We start from the raw sequence: 13880 nt of genomic DNA, 5'->3' as shown, positions 1-13880 counted from the left end.
GAATGAATACAATATAGGCATGCACCAATCAAAAATTTCAACATGAAAATTTATAAACATACAATTTCTCAACCAAAAGCATGTTCAAATTCAAAGGTAAATGAGAGTAAGGAAGAAATGTATACCAAAATGGATACCAATAATTGCTCCTACTATCCCCTTGAAGAAGAAATCAAGTCTTCCTCCAAGAACCCTCCAATGGTGAAAGAAATTGCCACACAAAGAGGAATATCGAAATTGGGGGTTTTAAAGGATGAAATTTCAGATTTTTGGTGAGAAAAATTGTAGAAGAGTGAGGGAATTGTTGAAATTTGATGGAATTTGATGAATTAGGAAGAGAAATTTAAGAGGAATGGGTTAGGGTTTGGAATGGAGTAAGGAGTAGAGAGAGAAAAGGGGAAAAAAAAACTGATTGTGTTTTCGGGCATATGGCTGAAAATTAAAGGAGATGTCGCAGACCTGAAGGGCCGCGCCCGCGGCATGCTCTGACCGCGCCCGCGGGATCTTATGTCGCGCCCGCGACTTCAGGGTTTCATGTGTCTGTTTTTCTGGTCTTAGGATGCCGCGCCCGCGGGGTGGAACTGCGCGCCCGCGGCGGTGCCTGTCCGCGCCCGCGGTAGAGCACACCGCGCCCGCGGCTAACCCTGCCCGCGCCCGCTCTCTGTATCCCTGAGCCATCTCCATTTTATGTGGAAAAAAATGAAAACCCCTGCCGCGCCCGCGGGCCTACGGGCCAGCGCCCGCGGCTAACTCTGCCCGCGCCCTCTCTAGTTATGACCCAGGCATCTCCGCTTTATCTTGAAAACAGGGGAGGGGCTGCCACGCCCGCGGGCCTATGTCCCGCGCCCGCGGCTAACTATGCCCGCGCCCTCTCCAGGGTCCTCTCTGGGCATCTCCACTTCCTCTTTCTCCAAACTCCTTCTCTTCTCCAAACCCAACTTAATATATCATGCACCCAAAGATCAAGGTACCTAAAGAATGAACGACGCACTCAATAAAAGATTAAAGGAAAAATTATCCAAAAATAGTCAAAGACAAAAAACACAAAATAAAAAAGGGTTGAGAATCCGGGTTGCCTCCCTAAAATCGCTTCTTTATAAGGTCATTATCTTGACCATTTCACATTATCATCAAGAAAGTGACTTAGGATCCGGCGGATCGAGCCTCATGCACTCAATCATGCCAATTTGATTATTGCAATGGTAGAGCTTCAAACGGTGGCCGTTGACCATGAACTTGTTCCCATTCGCTTCTAACTCAAAGGACCCATAAGGAGTTGTTTTTGAAATTGTGAAAGGCCCCGACCATTTAGACTTAAGTTTTCCGGGGAACAAACGGAGCCTAGAATTGAATAACAAAACCTTGTCCCCAACCTTAAAGCTCTTGTTCCTTATATGTTGGTCGTGCCACCTCTTGGTTCTCTCCTTGTAGAGTTTCGAGTTCTCATAGGCATCATAGCGGAGCTCCTCAAGTTCATTGAGCTTAAGTAGCCTCTTTTCGCCCGCCAAGGTCATATCCATATTGAGCCCTTTGATCGCCCACCAAGCTTTGTACTCTAACTCGACCGGCAAATGACAAGCCTTTCCATAGACCAATCGGTAAGGAGTAGTACCAATCGGGGTCTTGTAAGCCGTCCTTAGAGCCCAAAGCGTATCATAAAGTTTGAGAGACCAATCTTTTCTAGACTTGTTCACCATCCTCTCAAGAAGGTTCTTGATCTCCCTATTTGATACTTCCACTTGTCCTTGAGTTTGGGGGTGGTATGGTAGGCCGATTTTATGATGAACCCCATAGCGTTTGAGGAGAGCTTCAAGTTGTTTCTTGGCGAATTGAGAACCACCATCGCTAATAAGAACTCTTGGGACCCCGAATCTTGGGAAGATGATCTTTTTTTAGAAGCTTGAGCACAACCTTGTGGTCATTGGTGGGCGATGGTATAGCTTCGATCCACTTGGTCACGTAGTCCACCGCCACCAATATATAGAGATTGCCACAAGAAGAAACGAAAGGCCCCATAAAGTCGACCCCCCATACATCAAAGGGTTCAACCTCCAAAATATTTTGTTGAGGCATTTCATCACGCTTGGTTATGCCCCCACTTCTTTGGCACTTATCACATCTAGATATGAATTTGTGGGCATCCTTGTGCATTGTTGGCCACCAAAGAAGAGATTGAGAAATTTTAGCCTCGGTCTTTTCTACTCCTCCATTCCCACCACATGGCAATGAATGACAATGCTCAAGCACCCCTTCGATCTCATGATCCGGAACACATTTTCTAAAAAGCCCATCTCCACATTGCTTGAATAGATAAGGACTGTTCCAAAAATACCTCCTCACTTCTTTGAAAAACCTTTTCTTTTGTTTAGAGGAGAACTCCGGGGGAACGACACCACATGCTAAGTAATTGGCAATGTCCGCATACCAAAGGCTTGGTGTTGATGCAATGGCCATAAGAGCCTCAAAACCCAATTCTTCATTGATAGGCACGTCTTCTTTAGTCTCAAAAGGAAGTCTCGATAGATGGTCCGCTACATAATTATCCGCCCCCTTTTTGTCCCTCATCTCCATGTCAAAGTCTTGGAGAGAAAGAACCCAACGAATGAGACGCGGTTTTGCTTCCTTTTTGGTCATAAGGTAGCGGACCGCGATGTGATCCGTGTAGACTATCACCTTTGAGCATATGAGGTAAGACCGGAACTTATCCATGGCAAAGACAACCGCTAGCATTTCCTTCTCCGTTGTGGTATAATTCTTTTGAGCTCCGTCGAGGGTTCTACTTGCGTAGTAAATGACACAAGATCTTCCTTCTTTCTTTTGCCCAAGCACGACACCTACAGCAAAATCACTTGCATCGCACATTAGCTCAAAAGGCAAGCTCCAATCCGGAGCTTGCACCACATAAGAAGAGATGAGGGCTTCCTTGAGCTTTTGAAATGCCTCAAGGCAACCCTCATCAAAATTGAACACAACATCCTTTTTGTGTAATTCGGTTAAGGGTTTGGCGATAGATGAAATTTTTTTGATAAACCTCCGGTAAAAACCGGCATGCCCAAGAAAAGCTCTCACTCCCGTGACGGAGGTAGGAGGGGGCAACTTAGCAATCACCGAAACCTTAGCCGAGTCTACTTCAATGCCCTTTTTTGATATTTTATGGCCTAGGACAATACCTTCCTCGACCATAAAATGGCATTTTTCCCAATTCAACACTAAACTCGTCTCTTGACACCTTTTCAAAACTTTTTCAAGGTTAATAAGGCATGTGTCAAAAGACGATCCACCAACACTAAAATCATCCATAAAAACTTCAATTTCATTCTCAAGCATTTCAGAAAAAATGGAAGTCATGCATCGTTGGAAAGTTGAGGGAGCATTGCATAACCCGAATGGCATTCTTCGGTACGCAAATGTCCCATATGGACATGTAAAAGTAGTTTTCTCTTGATCATTTGGATGGATAGGGATTTGGAAAAAGCCGGAGTATCCATCCAAAAAGCAAAAGAAAGCATGATGGGAGAGTCTTTCCAACATTTGATCCATGAAGGGGAGAGGAAAATGATCTTTCTTAGTGTTCTTGTTCAGCTTCCTATAATCAATGCACATCCTCCACCCGGTGACCGTCCGGGTGGAGATTTCCTCTCCTCCTTCTCCCTTGAAAATGGTAATTCCACCCTTTTTGGGGACCACGTGAACCGGGCTAACCCACTTGCTATCGGAGATAGCATAGATTATACCCGCCTCACGCAATTTAAAAATTTCCTTCTTGACTACCTCTTGGAGGTTGGGGTTTAACCTCCTTTGAGGTTCAATGGAGGTGGATTGATCATCCTCAAGGTGAATATGATGCATGCATAAAGAAGGGCTAATACCCTTAATATCGTCAATGCTATACCCTATCACATTTCTATATTTTCTCAAAACAACAATCAATTTTTCCAAATCAAGACCATTAAGGGAAGCATTGACAATAATGGGGTATTCTCCTTCATTTCCAAGATAAGCATATTTCAAAGAAGGGGGAAGGGGTTTGAGTTCTACCTTGGGAGGAGGCTTCTTACCGTTCTCTTCTTCCTTTTTGGCTTCTTCAATGGCCATATCAAATTCCTTTGCTTCTTGGGAGAAGTAATCTTCCTCAAATGTGAGAGCTTCGGCTATAGGATCTTTAGGACTCATGACAACCCTTCCCAAACTATCTAGCTTTTCATTGACAACATCGACCTTACAACACTTCTCAACCATGGGGGTTTTGAGTAGCTTAGAGAATTCAAAAACAATTTTTTCATCGGCCACTTCACATGTAATGGTATTATTCTTGCAATTGATTACCGCCCCCAAAGTTTTAAGAGCTTCACGACCCAAGATCAAAGGTGTATCCACATCTTCTTCCATATCCATCACCACAAAGTCACATGGCACATAGATATTCCCAACTTGAATAGGGACATCTTCAAGCTCGCCACAAGGTAGCTTCACCGATCGATCGGCCAATTGAATGGTTTTCCTAGTGGGGAACATCTCAATGTTAAGCTTTTGAGCAATGGATAGAGTGATTAAACTAACACTTGCTCCGAGGTCGGCTAGGGCACCCCTAGCTTCCATGTTCCCAATTTTGACCGGCAAGGTAAAGCTTCCCGGATCCTTTTGCTTCTTGGGCATTTTGTGTTGAACAAGTGCACTCACTTGATGGGGAAGAGTGATAAGCTCATTATTGAGCTTCCTTTTGTTGGTGAGAATGTCTTTCAAGAACTTGGAGTATGAAGGAATTTGTGTGACAACTTCAATGAAAGAGAGGTTAATGTGTAAGTTTTTCATCACACTTAGAAACCTTGCAAATTTATCGTTCAATTTTCTCTCCGCAAGCTGACCGGGAAAACGAACCGGTCCATCAAAGTTTCTAGCCTCACTAGAAGTTGAGGATGTCACCACATCCTTAGTCTTCTTTTTCTCCATACTCTTCTCTTTCTCATCAACCTTCTCTTCTTCAACTTTCTTATCATCACTCATCTCTTCTTCTCCCTCCTTTTCCTTACCATCCTCTTCCTTGGGACTCTCATAAAATGTACCCGATCTCAATGTGATTGCCTTGCAAGAGTCGGGTTTAACAATATTGGAAGGGTTGGTTTGTGATTGTCCGGGCAAAGTGGAAGATGAGTTAAAAGAAACTCTCTCGGCCAATTGTGCTAGTTGTGAATCAACCATCTTGTTATGAGCCTTGACTTCTTGCATTTGTTGATTCATGGTTTGAAGTTTTTGAAGAATTTGAGTTTGATTAGAATCGGGTTGAGATGCTTGCTCTTGACTTCTTTGAGTTGCTTGGGTTTGATTTTGGTATTGGTGTTGATTATTGTGTTGGTTGTTTCTTGGGTAGTTTCCTCTTTGATTTTGGGTTTGGAATGGAGGAGGGTTTTGATATTGGGTGTTGGAATTGTATGGTTGTTGAGCATGTTGATTCCATTGTTGAGGTTGGTTTGCAAATCCGGGTGGTGGTTGTCTCCAAGCTACTCCTCCACCATTTCCCCTATACCCTTCTTGCCTTGTGTTGTATGCCGCTACATGCTCCGGGCTCAACCCGCCACAATAGGATGTATAAGGGTTGGTGCCACCACAATTTTGACAAGAGAAAGAGTTGACTTGGGAGGAGCTTGAACCACTAGCAACACTTGTATTCAACTTGGCAAACCCTTTTGTCAACATCTCAATTTGATGTTGCAATTAATCGACCTTCTCCAACTCATACTTCCCACCTTTCTTTGGTGCATTCCTCCTTCTTCCTCCCCAAGAGTAATTTTTAACTACCTCTTCGATTGTTGCTTCAACTTGATTTTGAGGGACTTTGATCAATTGTCCACCCGCTCCCGCATCCAAATTAGCTTGGGACATCGGTTCCAAACCATCATAGAAGAACCTCATGAGTAAGCTTTGATTGTACTCATGGTGAGGACATGCTTGCACCAACTCCTTAAAACTCTCCCAAGCTTCACTAAGACTCTCCTTCGCCTATTGTTCTAAAGATGCTATCTTCCTCCTCATCTCGGCGGTTTTCTTCTCGGAGACGAATCTCTTCAAGAATGCTTGCACAATTTCCCTCCATGTCGTGAGAGAATTAGGCTTGACCTGCTTGAGCCACTTCTTTGCTCTCCCCGCAAGAGATTGCCGAAATAGGTGCATCCGGATGTATTCTTGAGAAACTTGGTTGGTTTGTATCATGGAACAGAGTTCGAGGAACCTATCAAGGTGCTCAATGGGGTCTTCACTTGGCGAACCCGAGAATTGCTCCGCTTGAACCATTCGTGTGTATTGAGGATGGATGGTGAAGTTAGTCTCAGTGATGGGTAACAATATCCCACCGGTGAGCTCATAATCCTCCGGATTACCGAACTCACGGAATAATACATCCACTTGTTGTCCCGCCATTTCGTCACCTTGGGAATGTGAGGAACAAGAATCACTTTCACTATAAAAAATTGCACCAAAACCTCTTCCCTCTTCTTGATAGAGTCTACGGACTTGTCTCAAGGTTCGGTCGATTTCGTGATCAAGGTTGTGAGTAGGTGGTCCTTGAGATCTTCTTTGCATTCACCAAAGCTAAACAAACAATTAGCAATGACTAGCAAGTGGAAAAGGAACTAAACAAAAAGCAACAAAATCCACAAATTACGCAAATAAGTGTGCAAAACTAGCCGTATCCCCGGCAACGGCGCCAAAATTTTAGATCGGTGGACAATAGGTCGTTAGTTTATTATCCTAGATCAAAATTACAATTTATAACTCCTATCCTAGCTCTATCAAATTTTACTTTAGATAGCGGTAAGGTAGGGTAGATTCCCAAGGAAACGGGGGTTTAACACAATTAAAACGAAATCGAGGAGAAATTGCTAATAACAAAAGGTGGTATTTGAATTTGTGTTGAAGAATTCTATGGACAACTAACTACTATTGAGCCTAGAATAAACTAGAAATAAGGGAAATAGATTAAACACTTTTAAAAGCAAATAAATGGACAAGATTATAGAGATAACAATGACAAAAGCACTAGGGAAAGGGGGATTCAATCATGAACAAAGAGTACTAGTGAAAATTGAAAGGAAACCGATTGTAGGAGTATAAACTCTACCTAAAATAGTTCATTCTCATGCAACTACTTAAGCAAGTCGACGAAATCATTCACACCTAGATTAAATCATTCTCATGCATTCAATCAAGGGCTAGATTCTTGGGATTAGAGGTGCACACACTAAATCCAAGCATATTATAGCTCAAATCATCAACTCAAGAATAAGTCCCAATCAATAATCAATAGATATTCAAATACACATGATTTTCACCCCCTTCCCTAGCTAAAAACCTAAGCTAGAAGGAAGGGAATGGCCATAACAACTAACATAAGCATGTATTCAATACCAACACAACCTAACATGATTCTAATTTGAAAGGAAAATCAAAGAAACTAATAAAGCTTGAATATTTATGGAAATAAACTCAAGTAAGAGCAATAAAACAAAGAAGATCAAAAACTAGAGAAACAAAAGTAAAGATTGATATTATAAAGATTAAAGATTACCAAATCATCAAAGTAGTAGCAACAATCTAGAAGAAAGCTTGAATATTTGGTTACAAAGATTGAATCTTGAACACTAGTGTTTTCTCTCTCTAGAAACCATGAACTTCTCTCTCTACCAATGATTTTTGGGGCCAATGGAATAGTGGATGCTAAGAAAATCAAGCAAGGGACTATTTATAGTCTTCTACCAAAAGGAAGAAAAAGGGCAAGGGAGAGGGCTCTCCGAACAGGCAGCCGCGCCCTCTCCAAGCTGGGTAAATAGCCTCATAAAACCCAGAAAGCCGCGCCCGCGGGCCTAAGTGCCGCTCCCGCAGGGCTTCTCTTCCTCGCCCGCGGGGACAATGCCGCGCCCGCGGCACATATGCTCCGCGCCCGTGGCTCGCCATCTCCACTTTCTTCTGCTAGCTTCAGACTTTTCCTTTCCACGCCCACGGCTTACAAGCCCGCGCCCGCGGCCCATCAGAACAGCGCACCCTCTCCATCCTGGCATCTCCACTCCTTTCCCAAGCTCCTTTGGCATCTCCACTCGAGCTATTGATTCGTGAATCGCACATAAGCGCTGGGAGCTGTCAAAACACATAAAAAGGAGGTAAAAACAAGAAGAAAAGACAAAAAGGGGAGGAAAAATACGAGAGGGGCTAAAGTGACTAAAATTAAGATAAAAGGGATTAAAATAGGCATAAGCAAGTGACAAATCCGGGGGAAATCGGTAGTAAAAAGGGGTTAAAATGGTGGCATAAATGCCACGCATCACTTACGTTACAACCTTTGGTAAAGCCCTTTTAACCTAGTGCTTGAGTCACATACCGAGGGAGGGCAGTATGAGTTAAAGCCTAAGGAGAGGGGACGCAAGGTCAAGATGTCGGGAAACCTCAAACTTTATTTTTTTTCGGTTCCTTCAAGGAACCATAAAGACGCTTACTAAGGGAAGATTTGAAGCCATTGGGAGAACGCGGTTAGATTGGTTGGGATGAAAGTAGATTGCTCCTCATTAGTTCTCTACACTTAGCATACCTTATATTTCAATTAATCGTGGATATAATGGAGCATGCATACCCCTATCATAAAGAAGTTTTAATTCACTTACATTTGATCGTTTGCAAAAATCCTTGTCACGAGCTATTTGGTTGAATTTTTTATTTACCTTCTTTTCTTTTAATGATTTTTTCTCATTTTATTTCAAAGAATTATGGGTTAACCTCTTAGGAAACCCTTATAAGACCTTTTCTCTTCCCCTAGGGCGATCTAGGGGTTTAAAGGGCTTGTTGTAGCTAAAAACAACCGTGATTCCTATGTTAGTGAGTCTTAGTGTATATTCCCTTCTTGTGCCTTTCTTTTCTTTTTTTTTTGAATAAATCTTTCATCCTTATTCTTTCTTGATTTGTTTTGCTCGAGGACGACCAAAAGTTTAGCTTGGGGGAATTTGATGAGTGTCATTTTTTGCACTCATTTGATCCTCCTTAGGGTGAAATACATGCTATTTTATAGCTCTTTTCTTTTGTTTTCCCTTAGTTTTACTCTTTATTTCTTTAGTTTCCATTTTCTTTGTAAATTTTCTATTTTTATGCATTTCTTGGTTTATTTTGCTATTTTCTCTTTAATTTGTTTGTTTACGTTTATTTTCAGGTTAAGATCATAATCCAAGGATTCCCAAGTCTTCTTTCCAAGTTTTACATCGTTATAGATGCATCTTGCCAACCATTTGAAGTTTAAGTTCGAAGGAGTGCAAAGTCCAAGTCTTCTAGCTAGTGCATTCGAGCGGTGGGTACACCATTCTTGTTGTCGAACCCACTTTGGAGGCTATTTGAAGACTGCCTCCTTCTGTCTTCATCAACATCATCAAGTGGAGCGCACGAGGAAGAGCAAAGTCGAAGGTGAAGGAGGTTGCCATGCTCCCAAGCGTGGGCGCAAACGACCATGCTGCGCGCGCGAGCGCGCCTCTTAGGGTCTCTCTTCCGTACCCTCTAATGCGCGGCATCACATCCTCCTTGATGATGGTTGTGCCTGTTCGTGTCTCTTTGGACGATCTAACTACCATCTCTTTGTTAGTTTTACTATTTATAGAATTTCCTTCTATTTTTAGAGGAAAAAAGAGTTAATTTTAGAATTAGGTTAGATTTTCTTAGAGAGAGAAAATCTAGTTCTTAGTTGTTTTAGAGTGAGAAACTTGAAGGTTAATGATTTTTTGATTAACGAAGGTGGCAATTTGATGATTTCAAGTATAATTCCTTTGATTTGGATCAAGTTTGTAAGAATCTCTTTCACTTTAATTCAATCTTTAGCTTTGATTTCCTTAATTTTGTTGATTGTTGAATTAAATTGAATTTTTTATTGGATTAGTTTGATTAGAATGATGATGATGAATTTGATGAATTGTGTAGCTTTGCTTTTTATTTCATTAATGGATTGTGAGTAGTTTGCTTGCTAGGAATGTGGTAAAGAATGTATAAGTAATGGATCATAATTAATTGGGGGCTTTTAATTATGTGTGATTAAATTAGTTGATTGATGTTGTGCATGTTTAGACACCCATTTGTGTCTCCCCAAAACCAAACCCAGTGATGAGTACTTTTCACGTCAAATCATAATCGAATGAAGTAAAAGTGTGGAAAGTTTAGTGTTGCGGATAATTTTAATTTCTTCTCTTCTCTTTGTTTTTGAAACCCTATTTTAAGAAAACAGCTAATACAGTTTGGTTGGCCCATGATATGGGTCCAATAATGATGTAGTTGGATAGGGCTTGAAAAGAGCTTTCCAACAATATATTATAAGCCCAATTACGATCAATATTGAGGAAGTTATGGCCAAATTACTAAACTGGGCCCGGTTTAAGCTTTATATGCGGCCCAATGATCTAGAGGAGGGCCTAATATAGATTTATCATTCCTAATGCAATTACGAATGGTTTTAGTTTTCTAGTTTCTTCTAGAAGGTTCTTTTCATTCCTAATTCAATTAGCATTGATAAATTGACTTTTGTTGACCTTTTTAGAGTTTTAATCGGAATAAAAGAATGTTTTTGAGGAAAATACGATTTTATTCTCCTATATGGCAATTTCTATCTGATTTTAGAAAACGCGTCAATAACTTAGTCAGCGCCAAACACCAGCATTAGAGCCTGACGCTAAGCTTAGCGCCTGGCGCTAGCTTTAGCGTCCGGCGCTAACCTCATTTTACGCGTTCGAACTCTGTTTTGATTTTTTATCTTTTTGGATGATTTTCTCTATAAATAGCTTTTTAAAAACTACGTTTTCATTCGCCAACTCTCATCAAGATTCTCTTGATTACTCTCTCTCTCTCTTTTCTAAACTAGCCTTTTTTTCAAATACAAAATTCCGCATTCGCAAGACTTAGATACACCTAGCCATATTCGAAGTTGCCTTCGCCCTGACGTGAAAGAAAGAGGTACGAGCATCAAAGTAAGTACTTTAATGGTTTTTATTGATGTTATGATATAGAAATCATGCTTAGATTGTTATTTTGATTCCTAGTATCATATCTAGGGTAATGTTAATATCAAGTATGATTGTTAGTATCATGTTAAGGTTAAAGCTTTGATTTTTTATTGTTTAGTGACATGCTAGGGTTTGTTATTAATCTTGTTAGTATCATGCTTAGGATCTTGCTATTATTATGCTTTAACATTATTATGATTATTTTTATGATTTATTATTATAATTGTTATAATTATTATTATGATGATTATTATATTGATGGTTATTATTATGTTGCTTGATATTATACATATATTTATTTATTGCTTGATCACACTTTTTATGCATGTTTAAAGGGAATTTATATTTGTAATCACGCTTAATAAGATATTTAATAATCTTTAGGGTTAATATGATTAAAATTCAAGTGATCGACAATAATAGTTTGTTTATGCATTATATTCAACCAACAAAAATAAACAGGTTTAGGGTAATCCTGGGGAGGATTTCTATTTTAATTCCTGAAATTTATTTCGGTAATGATTTAGAATGAGTGGATGACACTCGAAAAGTTCTAAGTATTTCATGTGCGTAATTTTGATTAACATTATTGCCATATGCCTAAAAAAGATCTCATTAGAAAGACCATCAGTTATGAGTTAAAACATAGGATTTTTACACGTAGGAAATTAGTGGAATATCTTTCACAACTATGACCGAAATAACACTGCGCGAAACAGGAAAATTTTATCAAGCATAGAAAGCTGTAGAGTAATGTAGGAATTAGCGTCAGCGAACAGAAGTTAGCGCCAGAATTTGTACTGTAGCGCCAGACGACAGCTCACTCTCTAGGCGCTAAACCCAAAAACTGGCGCCAACCTCTGTTTGCTGGCGCCAAATTCTTCCAGTACCGAGCCAGAAATATGCGTTCTAATTTCGACCAGTTTTTAGCATTGTTTGCTCGATCCTACTTCATGATTGAGTTTTTCTCACTTTTCTAAAACCCATATGTATTCTACATATGGACATAACCCCCTGGGAATTCATGCTCCATCTACCTGATTGAACGCTCTGAGCAACAAAGGGTACATCCGAGAATGATGAATTCACCAAACCATGGAAGCGAGTTTTTCTTAACGCGGTGTCCCATCCACTCGCGCAAACCCTTCACGGTTAGGCTTCCGTGCGGTGCATCCGGACAATTAACCATGGACCCTCCATTGACTAACCCATATCCCGAACTTTAAAGAACTAGAGCCATGGTTAGGTTGCAAACTCATTGCATTATATTGTGCCTACTTTACTAATTGTGCATTATTGTTGTGCATACTCTATGTGTTTTTCTTAACCGTTTGTTTGACTTGTGCTGAGATTAAATAAATTAATGACTAAAAGAATTTTTCCTAATTAATTAGTTTATTAATTAATTTGAGTAAATAAAGTCTAATATTTTAATCAGAATTGACCTAGTACAACTTTAGGAATACCCCTGTTGATTAATAATACCAAAAACAGTCTTAGATCGAAGCTCCAGCAATGGCGCCAAAGTTTGAACTGTAGCGCCACTCTGTGGAGTGTGGCGCCTGGCGGCAGCTCTGTCGTCTAGCGCTACACTGCAAAGAGAGGCGCCAGTCCTGTCGTTTTGACGACAGTTCGGATTATTGATCGAGTCATCACTTTGTGTCTAATTAACCAGTTTGCTAAGTAATTCGTTTAAATCTTACTGTCAATAATACTTTGTTAAGTCATTAATTGGGTCTAGGCACCAAGTCTCATGGTCTTACACAAGAGTCCAAGCATGTCACTTACACTCAACGCACACACCAATACACATACTTTGACCATGTCTTAGAGAGTCTTGTATGCGTGTTTTTTCCGTCATTTTTTTAGGGGGTAAGTCGGATATTAATCCTCCAATTTAAATAATATACTTGGTTCCTAAAAATATATACCTTATTTTTGCCAAAAATATGCACCTACTTTTTTTTTTTTTTTCTTCTTTAAAACCATAAAAGCAAGGTCGATTTGAGTCAAGTAATTAAAACAAAAATGGTTTAAATTACAGCGCGTGGTCAAGAAAGTAAGGGCGGTTAATCAAAGACAATCTTTTCGTACAAGTCCAACTTTTCGACAAACCCATTGCTCGTAAGAGGAAAGCTAGGAAAGTAATGGCAACACAAGAAAAAGTCAATGAGCTTAGGAACCAACTGGTTAACGTGACTGAGGCTTTTAAGACCCTAACCCTTAAGATTGATGACCTCGTGAAACAACCATAGATGGATCTCATGCAAGAGAGTCTAAGCAAGCTATCTAGAGACTACAAGTTTCACGGGATTAGTTCACAAGGGGTCTCGGTGGACAAAGAACTTCTTCCGCAGAAGTTCAATGCCAAAGACATCCCGAAATTTAAAGCTACCGATAACCCTTATTTTCATTTAAGAGCCTTGTATGAAATAATAAGTATTAAGGGTATCAACAAGAAGGTGTTCCCCTCTCTGTTCTTACTATCTTTCGAGACCGTTTGCCAGCAATGGTTCTTTTCTCTCGAGAAAGAAAAAACCACCACCTGAGAGTCCATAGAAAACGCTTTTGTAGATAGATACAAATGCAACATTCAAGTTGAGACTGACCATAGGGAACTTGAAATCCTCATGAAAAAGGAGAATGAAGGCTTCACCTCCTTCTTTAACAAATGGAGAGAAACCTCAGCTAAGATGATTGAGGTGCCAAGTGAAAAAGAGTCTGTAAGGTTATTCATCAAAAACCTTCAAGAAAAATACTCCAAGCATCTCAAGTATCAAAATAATCTCCATACCTTTAAGGCCATCTACGACATTGGAATCAGTATTGAAGACGACCTGGCTAAGTTGAAAGCTGCTAATAATA

At 40.3% G+C, this 13880-nt stretch overlaps 1 protein-coding gene across 1 annotated transcript; it reads right to left on the bottom strand.

Annotated features, from left to right (window-relative positions):
• Window positions 1-1130: 1130 nt before the first annotated feature.
• LOC110709351 lies at window positions 1131-1697 on the bottom strand. Its single transcript, XM_021887563.1, has one exon. The coding sequence runs from the start codon at window positions 1695-1697 to the stop codon at window positions 1131-1133; it is 567 nt and encodes a 188-aa protein (XP_021743255.1).
• Between the last annotated feature and the right edge of the window lie 12183 nt (window positions 1698-13880).

Source organism: Chenopodium quinoa, unplaced genomic scaffold, assembly GCF_001683475.1.
Source record: "Chenopodium quinoa cultivar QQ74 unplaced genomic scaffold, ASM168347v1, whole genome shotgun sequence".
Lineage (NCBI taxonomy): Eukaryota > Viridiplantae > Streptophyta > Magnoliopsida > Caryophyllales > Amaranthaceae > Chenopodium > Chenopodium quinoa.
This window is presented reverse-complemented; position numbering and strand designations above follow the sequence as displayed.